General features: G+C 45.1%; 2 protein-coding genes across 4 annotated transcripts in view; both read right to left on the bottom strand.

The window, feature by feature from the left end:
* rasal2 (RAS protein activator like 2) overlaps positions 1–10123 on the bottom strand; it is a 63703-nt gene extending 53580 nt beyond the window's left edge. For both annotated transcript variants that reach the window (XM_082513548.1, XM_082513551.1), the window contains exon 1: positions 9391–10123. In XM_082513548.1, the coding sequence (XP_082369674.1) occupies positions 9391–9517 (127 nt within the window). In that variant the 5' untranslated portion in view covers positions 9518–10123. The remainder of the gene's footprint in view (positions 1–9390) is intronic.
* A 1973-nt stretch (positions 10124–12096) lies between these two features.
* On the bottom strand, positions 12097–20698 carry LOC309693930 (piggyBac transposable element-derived protein 4-like). 2 transcript variants are annotated; one of them, XM_082513600.1, is made up of 6 exons: positions 20612–20698; positions 20296–20498; positions 18475–18625; positions 17223–18160; positions 16458–17133; positions 12097–12882 (listed from the first exon to the last, which is right to left on the bottom strand). In XM_082513600.1, exons 2-5 carry the CDS (start codon positions 20311–20313, stop codon positions 16585–16587), a joined length of 1656 nt encoding a protein of 551 aa, XP_082369726.1. In that variant the 5' UTR covers positions 20314–20498; positions 20612–20698; the 3' UTR covers positions 12097–12882; positions 16458–16584. The 2 variants fall into 2 exon arrangements, with proteins under 2 accessions (XP_082369726.1, XP_082369725.1); XM_082513599.1 differs by lacking the exon at positions 12097–12882 and having other exon boundaries at positions 16379–17133; positions 18475–18594.
* Between the last annotated feature and the right edge of the window lie 145 nt (positions 20699–20843).

Below are 20843 nucleotides of genomic sequence, written 5' to 3'. Positions count from 1 at the left end.
TGAGACTGCGTTACAGAAAACAGAGCTGAGCTCCTGGAGGATTCAAACATGTGCTCCTCGTGGCCCTGATGCAGTTAGGAAAAAGATCAAACTCTCTCCAACTCTCAGATCAACCTTCTTCTTCTTGGGACTTTAAAGGCACGCCGCCCTGGCTGACCCACATATCAGCCCTGATTGGATAATGAAGCGACGCTGCATGTAGGTCAGAGTTAAGACTCGGGGAGGTTAAGCGGAATCAGAGGGAGGCAAGTCCTCCTCGAGCCAGCGGCGACTGACCGAGTCTGAGGCCAGAGGTCAACATCAGGACGAGCGGTTCCTCTTCCACGTCAGTTTAAACACATGTTCACGCCAAGTCTAAGCAGCTAAACGCACAACTGTAAACACTTCCTTTAGAAATTAAAAAATGAGAGCACGGGCGCTGCTACAGCTCACCTGACTGATCAGGCAAACGAAAGCTATCGTGTCCACCCGAGGTTGTTTCCTGCGTTTCATTCCTTCGTACTTGTCCCTGCTTTCCGATCTACACCGTGCTGTCCAAAAAAGGCCAAATGCAAAAAACAAATCTTACAAATAATGAAAGCTCCTCTTAAGAGGCTGTGGACAGATTTCTATGGATGGATTCAGGATAAACTTCCAATAAGATCGAAGGAATGGGACGTTTTAGACCGAAACCGGCTCGCTAACGTCAAACATAAATACCTCAGACAACATTACAAATCTAAATTACAATTTCCAGGAGTGGACCGCCAGTTCAGAAGCCACGCATGCTTTGAGTCCTTTGTTTCGTCTGAAAAGTCGCCCAAAAGCCATCAAGCAGCAAAGAGAACATCAAGGCTCAGGCAGGTCTCATTTCACCTGCATTCAGATACCAGCCCCGATTCTAACAGCTCACTCTGACTGAACCGGACTGATGCTTCTCCCCAATTTCCTGAGTTTAAAGGCCAAACAGGAAGTCCTACAAACATTTATGCTCCTCCAGAGAAAGGAAACAAAACAGGAAGAGAGGAGACAAACAGGAAGTCAGGTGGAAGCCAGCAGTGACACGGAAGACGTGGATTAAAACTTCTCTGGTGAGTGTTGTGGTATAATTTAGTCTTATTGCATTAAAATGAATCAGTGTTATGAAAACTTCTGCACAAAATCAGAGTGGATCAGAAGCACAAACTGATCCGTGATCGATTGTCAGATTCAGCGACAGAAACCTCTCACTGACTGCAGACTCAGCTCAGCCTTAGTTCGGTTGTTTTTCCTCATTGACAGACTCGACTGCTCACTTTCTCTCATTCTTCATTAATGTGTCTGCATTCGTTCAAAACGTGATGCAGAAATCTTCCAGGCCCACATGTTTACACATAAAACTGCTGCAAAGTGAGCAGAACAGGCTGCAGGACTGACCCGGGGCAACAGCTTAAAGTTGCTGGTGCCTTCATCAGGCACCACTTTGTTCACTTTTCATCTCCGTCCTGCAGGAAGCCAGGAGAAGAGCGGGCAGCAGCAGCAGCCTCCAGCTAAAAATAACTCGCAGCCATAAAGAGAGCTGTAAATCAGCAGCTGATAGCACCAAAGCCACTCGGAGCTCAGGAATCCAGGCTGGAGTCTCAGCTGGAGGCCGGCGGGCTGGCCCTCGACGGTCTGAGGACGGAGCACGCTTCCAGAAAACAGGAAGTTCAAGATCAGCGGCTGGATGTGAGGAGGCCGCATGAAACACTCCAAAAAACATCATCTGAAAGGAGCCGAAGCAGCTCCAGATTTTAGCCTGTGACAGCAGTGGCACGGTAGATCAACGCAGCAGTCTGTGACACCACCACACGCCGCCTTCCCATTAGGGCTGAACGATTATGGAAAATAATCTAATTGCGATTTTTTGCCCCAATATTGCGATTGCGATGCGATATGCGATTATTTTTTAAGGTCTTTGTCTTCTGTATTATTAAACAAAGACAAGCAATACATCATATAGTATGGCCAATACTATATTACATTAATTTTAAACTGTTCTTTCCTGGAAGACAGACCTCTGTTATGATGACATGAGGTGATGCATGAATTGATGACTGACATTTTTATTTAACTTCTTCAATCACAACAGTATATTTGAACATACACAATAGTTTATTTTTAGCTTACAAACATCTGAGCATAAAGTGCTGACAAGGAACCCTGGTGTAAACATTAAAATGAAAGTCAGTACAATGTGCAGATTGCAGAAATATACATAAACAAAATCAGTGGCTTTACCACACTCAGTTTTTCGACATCTGTGAACTACTAGACAGTCATTCAATTAAAAAATAATATTAAATAAATAAAACTAATAAATAAAAAATACACACATCTTACTGATCTCTGCAGTCAGTAACATTACACATAAAGTGCAAACATAATAGCAATTGTATAAACACACACACAAACACGCCTTTAAAATTTAAAGGCGTGAAATTGGACGGTCTAGTTCTGATTAGCGTCACCGCTGTCTCGGTGGAGTTTAATAAACTCGGCCGTCTGCTTCTTGCTATCTAAAATATAACCAGACACTGGTGTAAATTCTCGACTGTCTCATACTTCTGTTTAATAAGTTTTCTGTTTGACGTTTAGTCAGCTGTGTGAAAACCAAGGAGGAACCCACCCGGGGGATTAATAAAGTTTTATTTTATCTAATCTAATAACTTTAATCTCAGCCAAACCGATTTACTCACGAACAAACAAAACACTGAAAAAAGCCCAACAATAACATTTTTAGGTTGTCTAAGTGACTTATATATTACGTTTAACCCGAGCAGCGAAACTCCGCGGTGATCTGAAAATGATGTGCCGGGAGTTGTGCCGTTCTCGGCCGCATCAGTGACCCTCGAGCTCCCGGCTAGCTGTCGAGCTGGTGGGTAGCAGACGCCTCTGAAAACGTCGAAGCACTTTTGCAAATATGGGATATCTTGATAAACCGAGCAGATATTTGATGTTTACACAACTACTTTCTCGCCTGAAAATATGTTAAAAGTTTATTTTGTGACCCTGAAAGATTAGTATGAGTAATTTTAAAACTTAGTAGCGGCCGCCATTGCTGGAAACTGGAGTTTGGCTGGGCCGCGCTATGAATTCTGGGATATGGTAGTAATTTGGACAGCCTTCGGCGCGTCGCTGTGACGTAATCGGTCTACAAATGCGGCCTCAGGAGGATGCAGCCCATGAATTTGGACATGTCCAGAGTATAATCGCAGCCTTTGCGGTTAGAAAATTGCACTTGATCATGTCGCGATATTATCGCAAATGCGATATATCGTTCAGCCCTACTTCCCATCATTCACACATACTTCAGATTAGCTAAAACCCAGAGGGGCCCGTCCAACGTTTTACAAAGTCACAAGTTCATTTGGAGAAATCAATCAATGATTCTTCCAGGAGCATATTAAAATAAAAGCCTCTGATGGATAAACTACTTATTTCCAAATTAATTGGCAGGTGACTGAAAGCCACAGCAGCTAACACACCGACCCCGAGGCAATAAAGTCAACTTCTAATCCGAGTTTGAAGCTAAACAGAGCTGAAAATATCTACGTTAGAGCCTCGTGAAGCGACAAACAGGAAGCGAGTCGGCTGATGTTCTCGAGGTCAAGTTAACTTTGAGCGGCTTAATCGCCCAAACACTCAGGTGTTGATTTAAACTACAAACAAGGTGTCTGATTGGTTGTTTGGCGGCGTGAGCGTCCTCCTCAGACAGCAGCAGCGTTTGGTGCTCAGACGATTGACTAATCCAATTTTCATCCACAACTCAGGCTTTAATCTGCAGCCGCTCTGACACAGTGATCCACTTCTGCTCTCCGCTCACAGCTTTCAGAGCAGCAGACGTCCTCTGAAGTAATCTGATTACTTCCTGCTGAATGCAGGAGCCTGCTATCATGTGACACATAAACAGGAAAGCTGGTTTCCCTTCATTAACGTCTGAAAAGGGAAGAAAAATACGAAGCATCTGGAAAATTCACCTGTCAGTCAAAGAGGCCACACCCCTATTTTTGTAAACTTTAGGCCCTAATACACTTGAATCAGGTGTGTTATAAAAACCTGACCCCACAGTTATAATGAGGTAGATAAATTAGCTATAGAGACCAAAACTGCTGCGACTGACCCACTAAAACCCTTTAACTCACTGCAGTCCACAGTCCACTGACAACAGCATCTTTTACCTCGAGGTAAAAAAAAAAATTGCTGGTTTACTTTGTGTGACTTTTGCATTTTTATTGGTCAGTTTAGATCCCAAACAAACAGTGAAAACATTCAGGTCCAAGACTACTAACAATAATCATTCAAGGAGGCAGACAAACAGCTTGTGTGTTATGAGATGTAAAATCATAGATTTTGTGAATGGAGTCTGGTAGAGTGTAAGAGCAAAATGCAAAGTATATAAAACACGCAGACAGGGTTTCTTTGTAAAGGTATAGGATGAACGATCATTTTATTTCATTTGACATCTATAAATAACAGACACAAATCTTTTTATTCATGGTTTCTTTCTCCTGAATCTAAAACAAACCCTGATTACCACAGCACTGATTTCCCTTCGCATCAGACAAATAAAAACACACATCCAGCGCTGTGTGATTACGACGAGTGCGTGTCGTCCCCGAGGATCCTCCGGTGCTTTTCCCACCCTGCCCTGAAATAGACAGCAGCTTTTTTTGGTCCAGAGAAGCAGGACTGCTCCTGTTTTGTTTCAGAGAGGAAATCCTGCCTCACCGCCCCCATCCTGAAAACAGCCAGGCCTGTGAGGAACTTTCCATTTCCTGCTCCCATCGGCCTCCATTGTCCTGCAGACCACCGCTCAGACCTGAACCCATTCCCCGACACTGATGAACCACACCGCCACTCAGACACGCAGACTCTGGGCGGAGATTCCCTGAAGATCCGCGAAGATCAATCCGACTCTTAGAAAATATGTTTACATGCGTCTCAGTTTGAAGAGCAAACGACCGCGTCTTCCATTCCTGCCCCGGAGCCTCCACGTCAAACACGAAGCACTTCAAACACACGCCAGTGGATCACATCCATCGTTCAGTCCTCACCAACTCATCATCAAAAGGTCAGGCACGGACACGCCCACGCCAAGCGCTGAGGCGAGCCCCGCGGTTGGATCCTGTGTTTGGGATCCGGCTCTAAATCTTGTCCCGTCTGTTTACGCACACACACAAAAGATCCAGGATTTTCTCAGCCGTCACAGACGACACACACTCATACAGAAGATCGAGCTGTTCCCTGAGCTAACCGCTTATTTCCAGCCAGATTTCTCACGTGGTGCAACCGACCGAGTCTGTCCACAACCCTGGAGATTGCTCACAGACTGCTTCGCCCCTTTCTCTCCAGCTTCTTCCTGCTTATAAAAGCTTCTTTGATTCGTGCAGACAGCTCCAGCTCAGGAGGAATCAGAAAATTGAAGTATTTCAATACGAGTTTGAAACGCTGACAGAAACCATCATATTGTTAAATAATCAGCTCGTGTGGCTCTGTATCCATGTTCAGGCAGATGGATTTTATTCCACTTCACATCTGAAGGAATCTGATCAAAGCTGGAAGAAAAAAACAACCGATCACCTTGTTTTTCTCAAACTTTGATTGCATTTCAGTAAAACAACCACAGCTGATGTACCGGCTCGTCTTTCCTGCACATCTGTCCCATCAGTAAACCTTTTTTCTGGACCTAAACATCCTGTTTTCCAAGATAAGATCTACTATATTTATCCCAAAAGTTGGGAAAGCACCCACTCACGACAGCTTTACGCTTTTTACAGAACAGACTCGGCCAAAGAAAACATCCGTTTTTGCTCGTTTCTCACGTGCAGCCTCAGAGGAACGTGACGTCCCGTCAGTCCCGCAGGAAGCTCAGGTGTGAATGGGCTCACCGGCAGCAAACTCCCAGAATCCCCGTCCAATATGGAGGCTGAGAACCTCAGTGGAGCTTCAACATGACAGCAGGAGGAAGGAAACCTTCGGAGTGCGAGTGTTAACTCCTGACACTCTCAGCCGGTGGGCTGGAGGAGGAGGAGGCTCTGCGATGTGTTTAAGCGTCTGTCTGCGGTCAGCTTTAATAGGCTTACGTACAGCAGCCTTTCTCTGGATAATGCACTCTGTCGATGCTTTCAGAGAGACGCTGGATCCAAACAGCGGCAGGAGGAAGCTTCACCTGCAGTTTGATCAACGTCTCGCATCGATCGCTCTTTCGTCGCTTCTTAGTGTCGTACGTCCATCGGGGCAGAACGCCCACCACAAATAAAGTTATTGCAACACAACGTAACACACACACAGACACACAAACACGGACACACTCTCTGCTTTCAGGATCGGGCAGGCTGGACTCTTGGGCCCAGAGGAGACTGTACACAGACCAGAGGGTGGATCACTGAGGTATCACCTCACACCTGGTTAGCTCAGAAAGGAAGGAACGTTATAGGTCACATGATGTCATTAAAATGCTCCAACAGCACCAACATGGTACAGGGGTGACAGCTAGGAGAGCGCTAGCAGCTACAGCCGCCTGAGTCGCCATCCACCTGTCGGTCAAAGAGGCCACACCCCTTAATCATGCTAACTTTAAACAGGCTTTAAAAAGATGTTTGTTTCTGCTGTAAAGGTGCACATTTTAACACAGGCATCTGTAGGACAGACTCACAGCTGGAGCCTCCAGTGGACGTTAAGAGGAAGTGCAGGTTTTGGTATTCTTTGATTAGAAATTCCAGCGCTAACCTCCTCCCGTCTGAGCGGGAAGCTGCTACAGCGTCTCAGCAGCACAAACTCAACACAGTCTGACACGAGGCCCCAGCCTGCTCTGTAAATACACCGGCAGGGTGGAGGAGACCCCACCCTCTGATGTAACGTGAATGCAGCAGAAAAACACAAACGACCCGCCGCTGCATTTTTCTGCAGTGAGGTGGACCTGAAGGCAGCACGGCGGCAGCCATTGTTGAATCTATTTGAGGAATGCGAGCCGCGGAGGGCAGCGAGGACCCGATGCCAGAGCCGGAGTCCTGCCCGGTGAGATCACCGGCACAAACTGGCTGCTGACATCACACCCTGCCAACAGCGGGAGGGTGGAGGAGGTGGAGGAGGAAGAGCAAACATCCTGATGCAGCCTCGCAGCTACAGATAGCAGCGCTGCATTCAGGCCTCTGTGAGCGTGCACATCTACGTTCAAAATAAACCGAGTTATAATCACGCTCAGGTTCATGAACACATCAGTGATGGGTCATAGCAGCCTTCAATGCGCCACCCTGTTGGTTCACAGGACGTCACCACCACTTCAGCCTCACTCATCCACTTTATTCCCAGTTTCGGATGAGTTCATGGGCCGCCGGAGCCTTTAGGTCTAAAGTGACAAACACGACTTTATTCTTACATTAACATCGAGAAACTCTGGGTTCAGTTTGAGACTGAATGAATTTAGAAGTTTTAAACTTTATAACTGGGATCATTAAGGTGATTAAAGGCAGTCAGACTATTCTTCAGTGTTTTCACTCTGTGCTGGTTTTGTCTTTCAACACTGGTTTTTTAGTTTTGCACCTTATTATTATTATTATTAATTTGTGCATCTGTCTGGTAGTTCTTGACTTGGTTTTTTGTGGCTTTCTTTGCTTACATCCCTTTGTGATCATTTTGTTCCATTTTTAGCGTCATGTTGTGTTTTAGAGTCGTGTTTCATTGTTTGGTGGCCAGTTTGAGCCTCTTTGTGGTTGTTTGTGTTTCTTTTGTCATTGTGTCTCTTTTTTTGTTCATTTTGAGTGTTTAAGAAATGACTTTCCACGTGTTCGTGGTCATTTGGAGACTCTTTCCAGTTACTTTACGTCTCATTCTGAACACTTTGCTGCTCTGAATGTCTTTTGGTTATTTTGAGTGTTTTGGATGACTCTGACTTTCCATTCTGAATCTAAAAGGAGATTTGAAAGGAGAAAAACACTAAAATTCGCCCTCTGATGTCACATTAAGCAACACGATCCAGTCTCTTCTGCTCATCCTTATCAGGGTCGGGTCCAAACTCAGAGCAGCGACTCAGACGCCCATTTCTCCCATGTTTTCAGGATCCTTTGAAAGTATCAACATCACCTGCAGGCTGTGCCCCTCAGGTGAATTTAAATAAACACAGAAGAGTTTCTGTAATTCACTGCAGCCATCAGTGATTACTCAGTGCATTCTCAGTCCTCGCCAACGCCGCCATGTGACCGCCTGTCCTGGAAAACTGTTCGGTCTCACAGAGCTCTGAAGCTTTTATTTTAGGAAGTGAAGCAGCAGCAGTCCTGCAGGGAAACATGAGACAGCAGCTGCAGCACCGGCCTCTCCTGTGAAGTCCGCGCAGAAAAACTGAGTCATGTTACCGTTTTCTGCCTCACAGGACGCCGCTGTGAGTCACAGCCCCACACGGCCCCATGTGACTGCGAATAAGACGTCTCCTTACAGTTTCAGCGACCTCTGACCTTTCTGTCAGCTTCTCGTTCGCTACACACTGGAAGCTGGAAACTTGTGGCTGTATTCATGTGGCTTTATTGTGGGTGTCTGAGGTTTGTTCGCTTTAAAACAGTAACATCAGCGACTCCACCTGTGAATAAAACTCAACACGCCGGATAAACTCAGCGCTCAGGACTAACGCCACTGTTTGCACTTCCTTTCCCATCACTTTACGTCTCATTCTAAAGATCTGGACACTTTAGACTTTAGTCATGTTTTGATTATTATGAGATTTAAGCGTTTCTGAAGTTATCTCGCATCCTTATTGGTTCATCTTGCATCTCTTTTTGGTCACTTGGGACTTGTTTTTGTTTTTTGTGGGCTTTTGTGGTGTTTTTGCATCGCGTTGTGAACACTCTTGTTTTGTGGCATTTGTATGGTTACTTTGAATGTTTTGGGACGTTTCTGTGGTTTTGAGCCGCTTCCTGAATACACGCAGGACTGTGTGACCCTAATCTAATCTGAGAGGTTCCCCGACGATTCAGATTACTGAGGTCAGCTGGTTTGAGTGCAGATTAAGAGCAGTGTTGTTGCTTTATTTTGACAAACTAAACTCAGTGAGACCTTTTCTGCTTCAGCTGCGATTAAACGCTGCAGTGCTTCCTGTAAGGACAGTCTGTCTCAGGAGGTCTAAGCTTTAAACCCTGAACCTTCAGAGAACAAGAAAGTTTTAAGGGATTATTAAGAGGGTAAGGGAACCAGAGCAGTTTAAGAGTCTGGCCCCAGGAACCCTTCTCAAGGAGGCTGAGTCGAAACCTCACGGAGCTGCAGCTCCCGGTCCCCCCGGTGGCCTCCATGACCTCGGCCTGGGCTCTAGGCGGATACCTGGCTATCCGAAAGGTGACCCCGGTCCCGAGACCCGCCCGGACGCCGGGTCTCGGTCCTGCCCCCCCAGTGTGTTCTTCTTACCGTAGACCCGGAGCCAGCCCTGCTGCTGTGACACAGCGTCCCCCAGGATCCGGTCCACCAGCGGATCCAGGAGGCTCAGCCCGCCGCGCAGAGAATCCACGTCGCCTGGAAGCGAGTCCGTCTCCATGTCCGAAAGCAGAGAAAAAAAACTTGCTGTGGCTTCAAGTGTCCCTCCACAAGTGTGAGACAGTCCCGGAGCGGCGAGTCCAAGTGTCCACGCGCGGAGAGGAAGCGGAAAAAGTGTCGGGAGGATCCGTTACGGGACAGTTTGGTCGCTTTCACCGCCCAGCTGCTCCCTGTTAGCCGTTAGCTCGGGTCCGGCTGCCCGGCTGGCTCTCCCTCATTGTTCCGCTTCTCGGCGTAGCTGAAGGGGCAAACTTCCTCCAAACCAGCGTCCAGGTGAGACCGGGAGCGCCCTACCTCTGTCCCCGAGAAAAGTCCACACAGAGGCAGCCGTTAGGTCCGCGAAAGCCGCTGGAAGACACCGACAGTCACGCGGTGGTCTCTGTGCCTCCGGCGGGCTGCCCCTCTCTGCCGCTGCCGCTGCTCACAGTCCATCGCACGGGGACGGGCACGAGCCTGACCGGGCGCGCTCCTGCCAGGAGAGTCAGGAGCGCGCAGGGACGTCTGGCTGACGGGATGTTTCCCTGAACCTGACCACGTGACACGAGTCAGTATTACCAGGTTCTAATGAGCCCGGAGGATCTTCTGCATCCGCACTGAGGTCCGGCTGTATAAGAGCTCGGCCTCAGCCCACAGACACGCAACGTGACGACACAAAAGACCGCGTAGGTGGTGCAAAGTAACCCCACAGACACGCAAACGACCGAAAACACCCGAAAAGAAACCCAACCCGACTGCAAGCTGTAATAAACATCCACAAAAACACTCACATTACAAACATGCACACAACAAGTGACAAGATGACCTGCAAAACAAGTCCAGTGACCCACTGAGACAAAGACTCAGAACAAAAGGACATTTATTCAATAACTTTAAAAATGCCACCAAACTAACAAACAAGCCCGAAACGAGTCCAGAGAGCCTGGGTGATCAAAAAAGGGCCTCAAAACAGCCAAAAACAGATCCACGAGATCAGAAAGACACGTCAATACGAGGAAAACAGGTGCAACAATACTTTATATAAACACAAACAAGAACAACAAGAACAAACAATAATGAAAACGATCAAAAAGATGAAAAAAACTGTTAGCAGAGCTGCTCTGTGCAGCGTTATGGCATAATAATCTTAAGGGAGAATAAAAAGTCGACACACATATCTCATTCCTGACGGAGGACTCTACCACTACACTTCTCCAGTCCATTCACAGAGTCGTTGCATGGTAAGACATGGATAGGAAGTGGGCGGAGCCTTTTACCGTCATTTTATTACGACGCAAAGTACAAACACCTGTGGACACACAATCCAACAAAAACATTAAATGAATTCTAACAAAACAACAAGCTCACAAACATGCTAAATAACAAATTGACACAAAACAGGCCCGATGATGAAACAAGAACAAAGCGGCCCTCGAACAACTCGAACAACGATAAAAACACAAAACGAGCTCAGAAAAACGTCACACAAGAAAATTAAAAAGTTTCCAAATGATCACAAGAGGACAGAAAACACATTCATCACAACCGCGTGTTCAGAAAGCAGCAACAGGATGCAAATAAATAAATAAAAATGGAAAATGAAGAAGATGAATACTTCCACAAAATCAGATCAAAAGAGACAAATAAACACTTTGACTTAGTTTTATTATATCGTTTTAACACGAACATACATTTAATGCAACACAAACACTCATCAGTCACTGAATAATCCATTCATAAACTTTTTAAAGAGTCTCATCAGAAACTTCCAGATTAAAATCCTTCATGACGTCACACGTTGGACGTTTAAATTACGGTGGAATCACGTGATCCTAAAAACCCACTAAAAACGTGTCCCAGCAGCAGTAAAACATGTCCTCCCGTGTCCGTGCGCGCTCTGTGTGTGTTTGCATCCATGAATCTCCCTCACGCTGTCATACAGGCACCGAAGCAGCGCTCTGATGCCCCCTGCTGGACGCTGCGGGACTTCACGTCATCAGCACTTCAACTATGAACGTATTAGCTAGGCTTTAGCTTCAGCCAAGTGGAAGCTAAATTGTCTAGTCATTCATATGTAAATTAGGTTGTTACCTGGGAATTCTGGAGGGGAGTGGGGGTGTGTGAATGAGGGGGTGGGGGAGCTGCTAAAAGCTGTGAACTTCCTTTTGTGTTCGTCTTGATGCATTCTCAATCATCCAGGGAAATAAATCTCCAAAAGTCACCAACTTGGAGTGTTTCAGTTTGCCATCTTAGGGAGAAATCAACAAACATGGGTGTAGGTCCTTTGTTGCTGAGATTTATTGATAAAAACAGTACAAAAAACCAACCATTTGTACACATATTTACAAATAATAATAAAAAGTGAGTGAGTACACTTCAACATTTTCAGCAATCACTCACAATCCTGGCACTGCCATGGTATCTGTAGTCTGCATTTACCACATGTGTATCTGTAGCAGTGAACACATCGCTCAGTGGCATGATTGTTCTTGCATTTGTGTTTGACCTGACACGTGGCTCTTTTTCCAGGGCTCGGTGTGGAGGGTTGTGTCCAAAGCAACTGTTCTTTTCTTGCCTTCTTCCCAGCTTCCCAACACTACCAAAAGGAAGCCAAACACTGTCACCCTTTACAACAAAACAAAGTGTGGCGTGGATGTGATGGACCAGATGGTTCGGGAGTACACTGTCCGCAGAGGAACACGGCGCTGGCCAGTTGCCGTGTTTTATAACATGATTGACATGGCAGCACTGAATGCACATGTGCTGTATCAAGCATGCACCGGGACGAAGGAAAGACGGGTGGACTTCCTGGTGGAGCTTGCAACAGAGTTGGCTCACTCTCATGTAGCTGCGAAGAAGGCAAGAAAAGAACAGTTGCTTTGGACACAACCCTCCACACCAAGCCCTGGAAAAAGGGCCACGTGTCAGGTCAAACACAAATGCAAGAACAATCATGCCACTGAGCGATGTGTTCGCTGCTACAGATACACATGTGGTAAATGCAGACTACAGATACCATGGCAGTGCCAGGATTGTGAGTGATTGCTGAAAATGTTGAAATGTACTTGTGTGATTCTTACTCTGAATCTGAATAAGTACGCGGGACCACTGTGTGCGGTAAGACCATCTCTTTTACCTCCTGTATGACCATCTACCGGCATGCATTGCCAGTGCGTAACACGTAATTACACAATCAAACAGTGAACACATACTGCCCATACAACAAATGTACCAGAGACAATTATGAATACACCACAGTACTCACTCACTTTTTATTATTATTTGTAAATATGTGTACAAATGGTTGGTTTTTTGTACTGTTTTTATCAATAAATCTCAGCAACAAAGGACATACACCCATGTGTGTTGATTTCTCCCTAAGATGGCAAACTGAAACACTCCAAGTTGGTGACTTTTGGAGATTTATTTCCCTGGATGATTGAGAATGCATCAAGACGAACACAAAAGGAAGTTCACAGCTTTTAGCAGCTCCCCCACCCCCTCATTCACACACCCCCACTCCCCTCCAGAATTCCCAGATAACAACCTAATTTACATATGAATGACTAGACAATTTAGCTTCCACTTGGCTGAAGCTAAAGCCTAGCTAAAAGCCTACCAGCCATTTGGAAGGCGGGGTTTAAAGGTAGAAAGGTAGAAGGCTGGGCACTGCTGCTCTCGGGGGACTCTAAGTGTTAAAGTGTTGCTTATGTGTGATTGTTCTCTAAATAGCATCATGTCTGCTTTTATGAGCTGCTTTTAGATTTGTGAGCCATCAGTCCTCTGATATATCAACCAATGAAGGCGCTGATGTACTTTTTCATTGTATTTTAGTAAAGTTAAAGTTGGGGCTTCATTGTTTGTCTGCAGTATCTCTCACCTGGATGACCGAGCATGCATCAAGACGTTTGTCTGCAGTACTTTTATTGACGGTGAACTGAGGTGCTGACAGCAACCATGACTCATAGACATCGGTTTTAAATATGGATCATTTCATAGTTTTTATTGGGTTGTAAACTCAGTTTCACTGTGAGGTCAAAGGAGCTTGCAAAGAAAAGTGTCTGGACTTCTTTAAGTTACTTGAAGACGTTTCACCTCTCATCCGAGAAGCTTCTTCAGTTCTAAGGTCAAATGGTGGAGAGTTTCACTGTGAGAGCTGACTGACGACGGCAGACAGAAGCAGGTGAGTGTGCTGGTGTCAGTGTTGAGTCTTTATAATAAAGAGTTTTATGTAAAACAGCTCTCTGTCTCTCTGTTTGCTTCTTGTCTCGGTGTGTGGAGCAGCAGCCTGGTTTTCCTGTCCGTGCTGAATGATGCTGCTTCAGTTGGTGGACTGTCTCTCTGTGTGGTTAGGAGGCTGAAACAACACCGTGCACATCCCTCTTCACATCTGCTCTGATTTAAACAGCTGGGGCCTGTTCTTCGTACCTCGCTAAGTGAGTTAGCTGGATGAGATTGTTGACGATTTCGCGTGATCCTGGATCGTTCGGTTCCCCGAAGCCCATCCGGGACTTGCTGTCATAGCAACAGAGCCGTAAGCGTAAACCTGCTGGGGAGCAGGCTTACTTTATGTAAACAGGATTAGATCGCGGCCACGCAGGTATGCCCGCGTCATTCATACGAAAGCAACAGCGATATTCCACCACTGTTTCACCATAAATAAATAACATCAATGTAACTAAAGATAATGCAGCACTTGATCCTTTTATTGATGTCACACAGATACATACAGGTCATTTCCTAAAAAAGGGAAATGTACTATTAACATTCTATTACATGTATGTGATTATTACAGATGTAATTCATATTTCAGAGTAGTAATTGCAAATTACTTCGTGTATTCAAGATGGGAGACCACGGCTATAAAAGCGAAGGTGGATTTGGGAAGCCTGTCGCAGCCATGTCCTGTCCGTATACGCGAGCCACCCATTGCGGAAGGTGCAAGATTGATAAGGAGAGTCCTCAGAATTCAGCGTATATTGCGGGACAGACAGGATCCTTTAGCTCAGCGCGACAGTGTGCTCATAGAGAGATATCGATTTTCCCGTGAGGGTATTATTCACTTAACCAACTTGTTGACGAGGGGGTGCAGGACCACCACCTGTCTTTGTTTGCTCTGCCCTTTTCTTGGTTGCTGTTATAAACAAACAGATTATTTCAGGGTCTCTTTCCAAGAGACTAAAAGCAATATAAGTGATAAATATTACCATTCTGTAGAATATTCTTATATTTCACTTTTACCTGTTTCCATGTTCTAGTGGGTCCTGTCGTGGCTCTAATGTGAAAGAGGATAAAATATAACATATTATAATATAATGTAATATAATATTGGATAATATAGTGTGATATGATAAATCTACCCTACCGCCTACTGGTGTTGGTCAGAGGGGCCGATGGCGCGATATGGCAGCCTGGCTTCTGTCAGTCTGCCCCAGGGCAGCTGTGGCTACAACCGTAGCTGCCTCCACCAGTGTGTGAATGTGAGAGTGACTGAATAGTGGCATTGTAAAGCGCTTTGGGTGCCTTGAAAAGCGCTATATAAACCCACTCCATTATTATTGTTATTATTAAATTACTTACGAGTTTGATTTGTCAGCAACTTTCTGCCAGCCCTCTCTCCTTGCTTTTGCAGCCTTTGCAGTGTTCCCTTGCGTTCTGATTAAACTCTGAAACTCCTGAAATCCCTCACTCAAGAGTTCTTGCTCTGCTGCCGAAAAATACCGAGCCGAGCGCGCTCCGTCGACATTTTCGCCGACCAATCAGAGGGTTGCCGATCAATGTTTCTACTATCGATGCGTAGCCCCTTTTACGACACCCAGTGATGTCACATTACTGCGTCCAGCTGTAGTAATCGTCAACAGCAGGTGTGTTCGGGGAACCGGATTAGCGCGCTCACGGTTAGCGCGATGGTTTGGTCTTGGATGTTTCATTTGATCTTGGATGTAGTAAGCGACGTACGAAGCACAGGGCCCTGCTCTAGTTTCTGTGGATAAATCTGATAAACATGGTTGAGCCTTAGCCCCATGTTTAATTTCTGAAAACTGGCAGGTTTACCTGAAACAGGGTAAACAGCCCTGTGATGATTCTCTCTGAATTATTCTTTGACACGTCGTCCCCTGAGCTGCTTTGGAAGCTCACACTGTAACGTGATGTGTAATCACATGAGTGATTGAAGCTGTGCAGAGTTATGAAGGCCTGAATATATTTGCCAGCAGCATGTCCCAGCATTCATTTACTTAAAAATATTTGTAGCATAAAGCTGCTGAAAGTCATTAAGTCTTCTTGTTTTATTAATGTGTCCTGCTGAGTCAGCGCGCAGACACCAGTCTCTGTTTGCTGACACATCAGTGTCGTATCAGGTTACTTTGCTCTTTCCTCCTGTTCCTCTTTTTTACGCCACCATGTCCAGCATGGAGGTGTGGTGCTGCTTTCTGATTGGCTGGACTGTGGCTGGTCTGACGTGTGAAAGCCTCCTGCGGTAAAACACCCTTGTTTAACAGCTTTTTCAGAGACTCTGGAGCTCCCTGATTGTTTACCAGGAGATGAAAGCATGACCAGCTTTTAAATCAAACTTTATTCAGTCTTAAAACCTGCTCTGAAACAAACAGGAGGCCGTAACCTGCAGCCAGGTTTAACACTTAGAGTCCCCCGAGAGCAGCAGTGCCCAGGCTTCCACCTTTCTACCTTTAAAACCCGCCTTCCAAATGGCTGGTAGGCTTTTAGCTAGGCTTTAGCTTCAGCCAAGTGGAAGCTAAATTGTCTAGTCATTCATATGTAAATTAGGTTGTTATCTGGGAATTCTGGAGGGGAGTGGGGGTGTGTGAATGAGGGGGTGGGGGAGCTGCTAAAAGCCGTGAACTTTCCTTTTGTGTTCGTCTGATGCATTCTCAATCATCCAGGGAAATAAATCTCCAAAAGTCACCAACTTGGAGTGTTTCAGTTTGCCGTCTTAGGGAGAAATCAACACACATGGGTGTAGGTCCTTTGTTGCTGAGATTTATTGATGAAAACAGTACAAAAAACCAACCATTTGTACACATATTTACAAATAATAATAAAAAGTGAGTGAGTACATTTCAACATTTTCAGCAATCACTCACAATCCTGGCACTGCCATGGTATCTGTAGTCTGCATTTACCACATGTGTATCTGTAGCAGCGAACACATCGCTCAGTGGCATGATTGTTCTTGCATTTGTGTTTGACCTGACACGTGGCCCTTTTTCCAGGGCTCGGTGTGGAGGGTTGTGTCCAAAGCAACTGTTCTTTTCTTGCGTTCTTCGCAGCTACATGAGAGTGAGCCAACTCTGTTGCAAGCTCCACCAGGAAGTCCACCCGTCTTTCCTTCGTCCCGGTGCATGCTTGATACAGCACATGTGCATTCAGTGCTGCCATGTCAATCATGTTATAAAACACGGCAACTGGCCAGCGCCGTGTTCCTTTGCGGACAGTGTACTCCCGAACCATCTGGTCCATCACATCCACGCCACACTTTGTTTTGTTGTAAAGGGTGACAGTGTTTGGCTTCCTTTTGGTGGTGTTATCAGTCTGAACCACGCCGTGCATGCTGCTAAGAATATAGACTGTCTTCTTCCGTTTGGCCGCATACGCCGTCAGCGTGGCAGCAGAGGTTGAAAACACCTAAGAAATAAGATAAATTGTTATTTCCATAGCACTTTTACACACAATGAAACACATAAACATAGAACCACAAAAGACCTGTAACATACCTGAGTGGTGAATTCATTGCGATCTGTCTGTCTAGTGGATTGAGGAATTTCCCTGCGAATCCTGTTGACTGTGCCGAGGATGGTGGTTTTCCGTCCAAGAAGTTTTTGCGCAAGTGAAAGCGATGTGAAGAAATTGTCCGTGGTAACATTTCTGCCCTTGTCTAGGAATGGTTCCATCAGCCTCATCACTACATCTTCAGAAAGTCTCTCCTCACTGGGACGATTGGGGTCCTTGCCAAGATATGGGAGGACATTGCAAATGTACTTGGATTTTAGGTCGCAAGCCACCCAAAACTTGATCCCAAACTTGTCAGGTTTACTTGCAATATACTGCAGGAAACAGCACCGAGTCTTTGATGGGAAAAGCTGTTCATCAACGGTGATATGTAGACCAGGGTTGTAGCACGTGATGCAGTTGGTGACAAATGATCCCCACACACTGGAAATTGCAGCGAACTTATCAGTCTTTGCTCGATCACTGCGGGTGGACTTGTCATCAAAGCGTAGGTGTTGCATGATGTCTTGGAAGCGGTTTCGTGCCATAGTTCCAATTATCTGTGGGTTTCCCAGGTTTGCTGACCAGCAGTCACGTAGAGATGGAACCCTGTTAACTCCCCGCAAGATGACAATTGCAATAAATGCCATTAGTTCAGGGAGGTCCATGAACCAATGAACATGCTCCGTTTCCTGTGCATGTTGAATAGTCCATTCTTGAATGCTATGAAGCATGTCAAGAGTGATGAAACACAGGAAGCTCTGAAGGCGACTTGAGATACTTTTCCTGGCCTTAGCTGTTGGCTCTCCATCTGCAGCGTACGCTTCTATTGGGGTGAAAGGGAGACAGGTCCCCACCTGTTCTTCACGCCACACTGTGCCATCTTTCGCTGTCTCAGTCCCCAAACAAGCTCTCTTTTTAGGTGGAGAAGCAGTCTCCTCATCTGCAGTGTGAACAAATTCAAATTGTGAGCAATGGGAAGATCAAACAAAATCACAAATGCATGCATAGATACTAATTATAATTCCAGTATCTCCTCATCTGTATCAGAATAATGTCTGAAATATCTTACTTACTACATCCACTTACTTGTTTGAAATGAAATAGGAAATGATATGAAATGAAATGTCTTCCTAAATAAAAAGAAACAACTAGAGTTAGGGTTACTAGCTAACCCTAATCCTGCTCTGCTTTTTTTAGTATTTCTCACTTACTTGTTTGAAATGAAATAGGAAATAATATGAAATGAAACCTAACCTGAAGACTGATCAGACAGCTCCGAGTCCGAATCCGGCTGAAGTTCTAGGTCTTCTCCATCCGAGTCACAAGGGTTGACTTCGCTCAGGATCATTTCCAAGGCCTGCTGCATTTTCTTTCCTTGGAGAGGAGGTTCGTACACCACAGAATTCTTCAGGGCAATGAAGGATTAGGCTAAATGCAGTGAGATTGTATCCACCTCAACACAAAAGGAAGTCCCCCCCCCCCACACACACGCACACACAAAGAGGCAGTTGGCAGTTACACATCAGCAATCATTCACACACACCCACTCCCCTCCAGAATTCTCAGGTAACGACCTAATTTACATATGAATTGATGCTAAAGACTAGTGATGGTCCGCTTGAAGCTGACGCTCCGGTGCGTGTGTCAAAAAAATCAACACACTGCTTCAGAAGCTCTGTGTCGAAGCTTGATTCGTTTGGCCAGAGTCACGTGATCAGTGACGTCCGAAGCTTCATTTAGAACCGAACGGCTTCGGTGTCTGATTCAATGGTTTAAAAGGAAATGAATCATTCGCGGGATTTGTGGAGTGTTTTGATGGTGACAGATAGCGAACCACTGATCATTCCACTGAGAGATTTGGAGCCAGCGAGGAATAAAGGAGGTTCTGTTGTGTGGGAGAATTTTGAGTTGATTTTGGTCGATCGGGTGGGTTTTCCAGCTTTGTGTTCTGGCTGTTTGCTTTTGTTTTGTGCGTGTTTATTATATCTGAAAACGGGAAAAAGGTAAAATGTCAAAAATCTGCTTCCATAATATAAATATCATTAAATAACTTTAGAAAAACTTCCACTTGACTCTTTACATGTAATGTTGTAAAACTATATATTTTATTGTTTAATTAATCTGAAAATGTTAGTCTGCCAAATGTGCAGCAATTGAATTTATCTATTCTCTTTAGCTGATAGTTTGTGGGGCCCAGGTAGACTGTATACCTGCATCTCTACCAGTTTCTCTGCACTCCAGCCTCCTCTGTGCCATGTGAAGGGATTTTCCTTAAGGCAGGAGAAATTATCGCCACGAAAAGGAACAGTTTCGGCCATCGCACAGTGGAACAAATTTTCTTCTTAAATACAAATGAAAAAGGGTTACCTTAAATGCATCATGTTTTTCATTTGCAAGTTCATAAGCATTTTCCCTTTCCAGTTCACAATCAGTTCTACCCCCAGGTCAAAAATATGTCTTGGAAAATTTCCCTAATATAATATTATTTATAAATACACCTGTCTAGCGATTAACTGCATAAGTGCATGGAGGCAGGACCTCACAGCAGAAGCATACTCCATAATGTGTTGTACATTATCATATGTATATTATATGTAATGTGGTATTTTTCAATTATTGTATTTACCAACATCAAGAAGTCACAAGCAAAGAAAGACCACACCATGGTGCATGTTTAAACAAGGAAAGCTTACTGGTCAAAATTATTTATTAACCAAATAAACCACATTTTTAACCACCAAAGAATACACGTTCAACGCAACACAACGGCGGCCCAATATCAGACAGAACTCCGCTCTGTAGTGGGCAATCTTAATGAAGCAGTTGGTTTTATTTTGTGGATTCAAGCGGCTCTTCATATTTTTGGCCACCAGATGTCACCAGAGAGGACTGTGTTGAAAAGCTTCGAGTAATGAACCGTTTTTCAATACAAGCTTCAGAAAGCTTCATTTGGCCATCACTACTAAAGACGAGCCAAGTTCGCTTCCATTTGGCTGACAGAGGGTTAGAAAAGTCTGGGGCTCTACTTAGAGCCCCCGAGAGCAGCCAGTTGCCTTTTCTACCTTTAAAACCTACCTTTAAATCGCCCTGCATCGTCACAAGAGTTTGGACTTTTGCTCGTCAACATTTCAGCTAGTCTGTTTGATTTCATGAAATGAAGTCTTCGTCCTCTTCCTGCTGCAGGGCGAGTTGGATTTATTAAAGCACACAGCGCCTCTGTGTGAGCGCGCACATCACTGACACCGACGTTTAAACCTGCTCCCATTCAACGGCACCGCCTGCAGAATATTCAGGTGAAATGTCAGAATAATAAAATGCTTTATTTCCAATATTACTGTAGTTATTTTTGGGAGCGCTCAGGTTTAGAGTCCTGTAAAGGATCTGAACTCACCGATGACGGAAAGTCGCAGTCACACTTCATGTGCAGCTCTTATCTGGTTTTACTTTACCTTCATTAACCTTTGAACCAAAAACTCAGGACCGAAAAGAACGAGAAAACAAAAAAAATATCTCTCTCACACACATACACAGAGAGACTTGAGACTGCTAGAAAAACATTTCAAATCCACAAAACATATAAAATAACTTAAAAAAATATTCAAGGCTGCAGGATAACAGAGATA

Source organism: Aulonocara stuartgranti, assembly GCF_965226115.1.
Source record: "Aulonocara stuartgranti genome assembly, chromosome: 18".
NCBI classification, from domain to species: domain Eukaryota; kingdom Metazoa; phylum Chordata; class Actinopteri; order Cichliformes; family Cichlidae; genus Aulonocara; species Aulonocara stuartgranti.
Note: the sequence above shows the minus strand (reverse complement) of the source record. Positions and strands in the feature narration are given on the sequence as shown.

Excerpts from the sequence above, each read along its gene's own strand:
- LOC309693930 (XM_082513599.1), bottom strand. The coding sequence starts at position 20,485 with ATGGGAGCAGGTTTAAACGTCGGTGTCAGTGATGTGCGCGCTCACACA. Across the intron at positions 18,161-18,474 it reads GCTGTCTGATCAGTCTTCAG|ATGAGGAGACTGCTTCTCCA; the intron begins GTTAGGTTTCAT and ends TTCACACTGCAG. Across the intron at positions 17,134-17,222 it reads GCAATGAATTCACCACTCAG|GTGTTTTCAACCTCTGCTGC; the intron begins GTATGTTACAGG and ends CTTATTTCTTAG.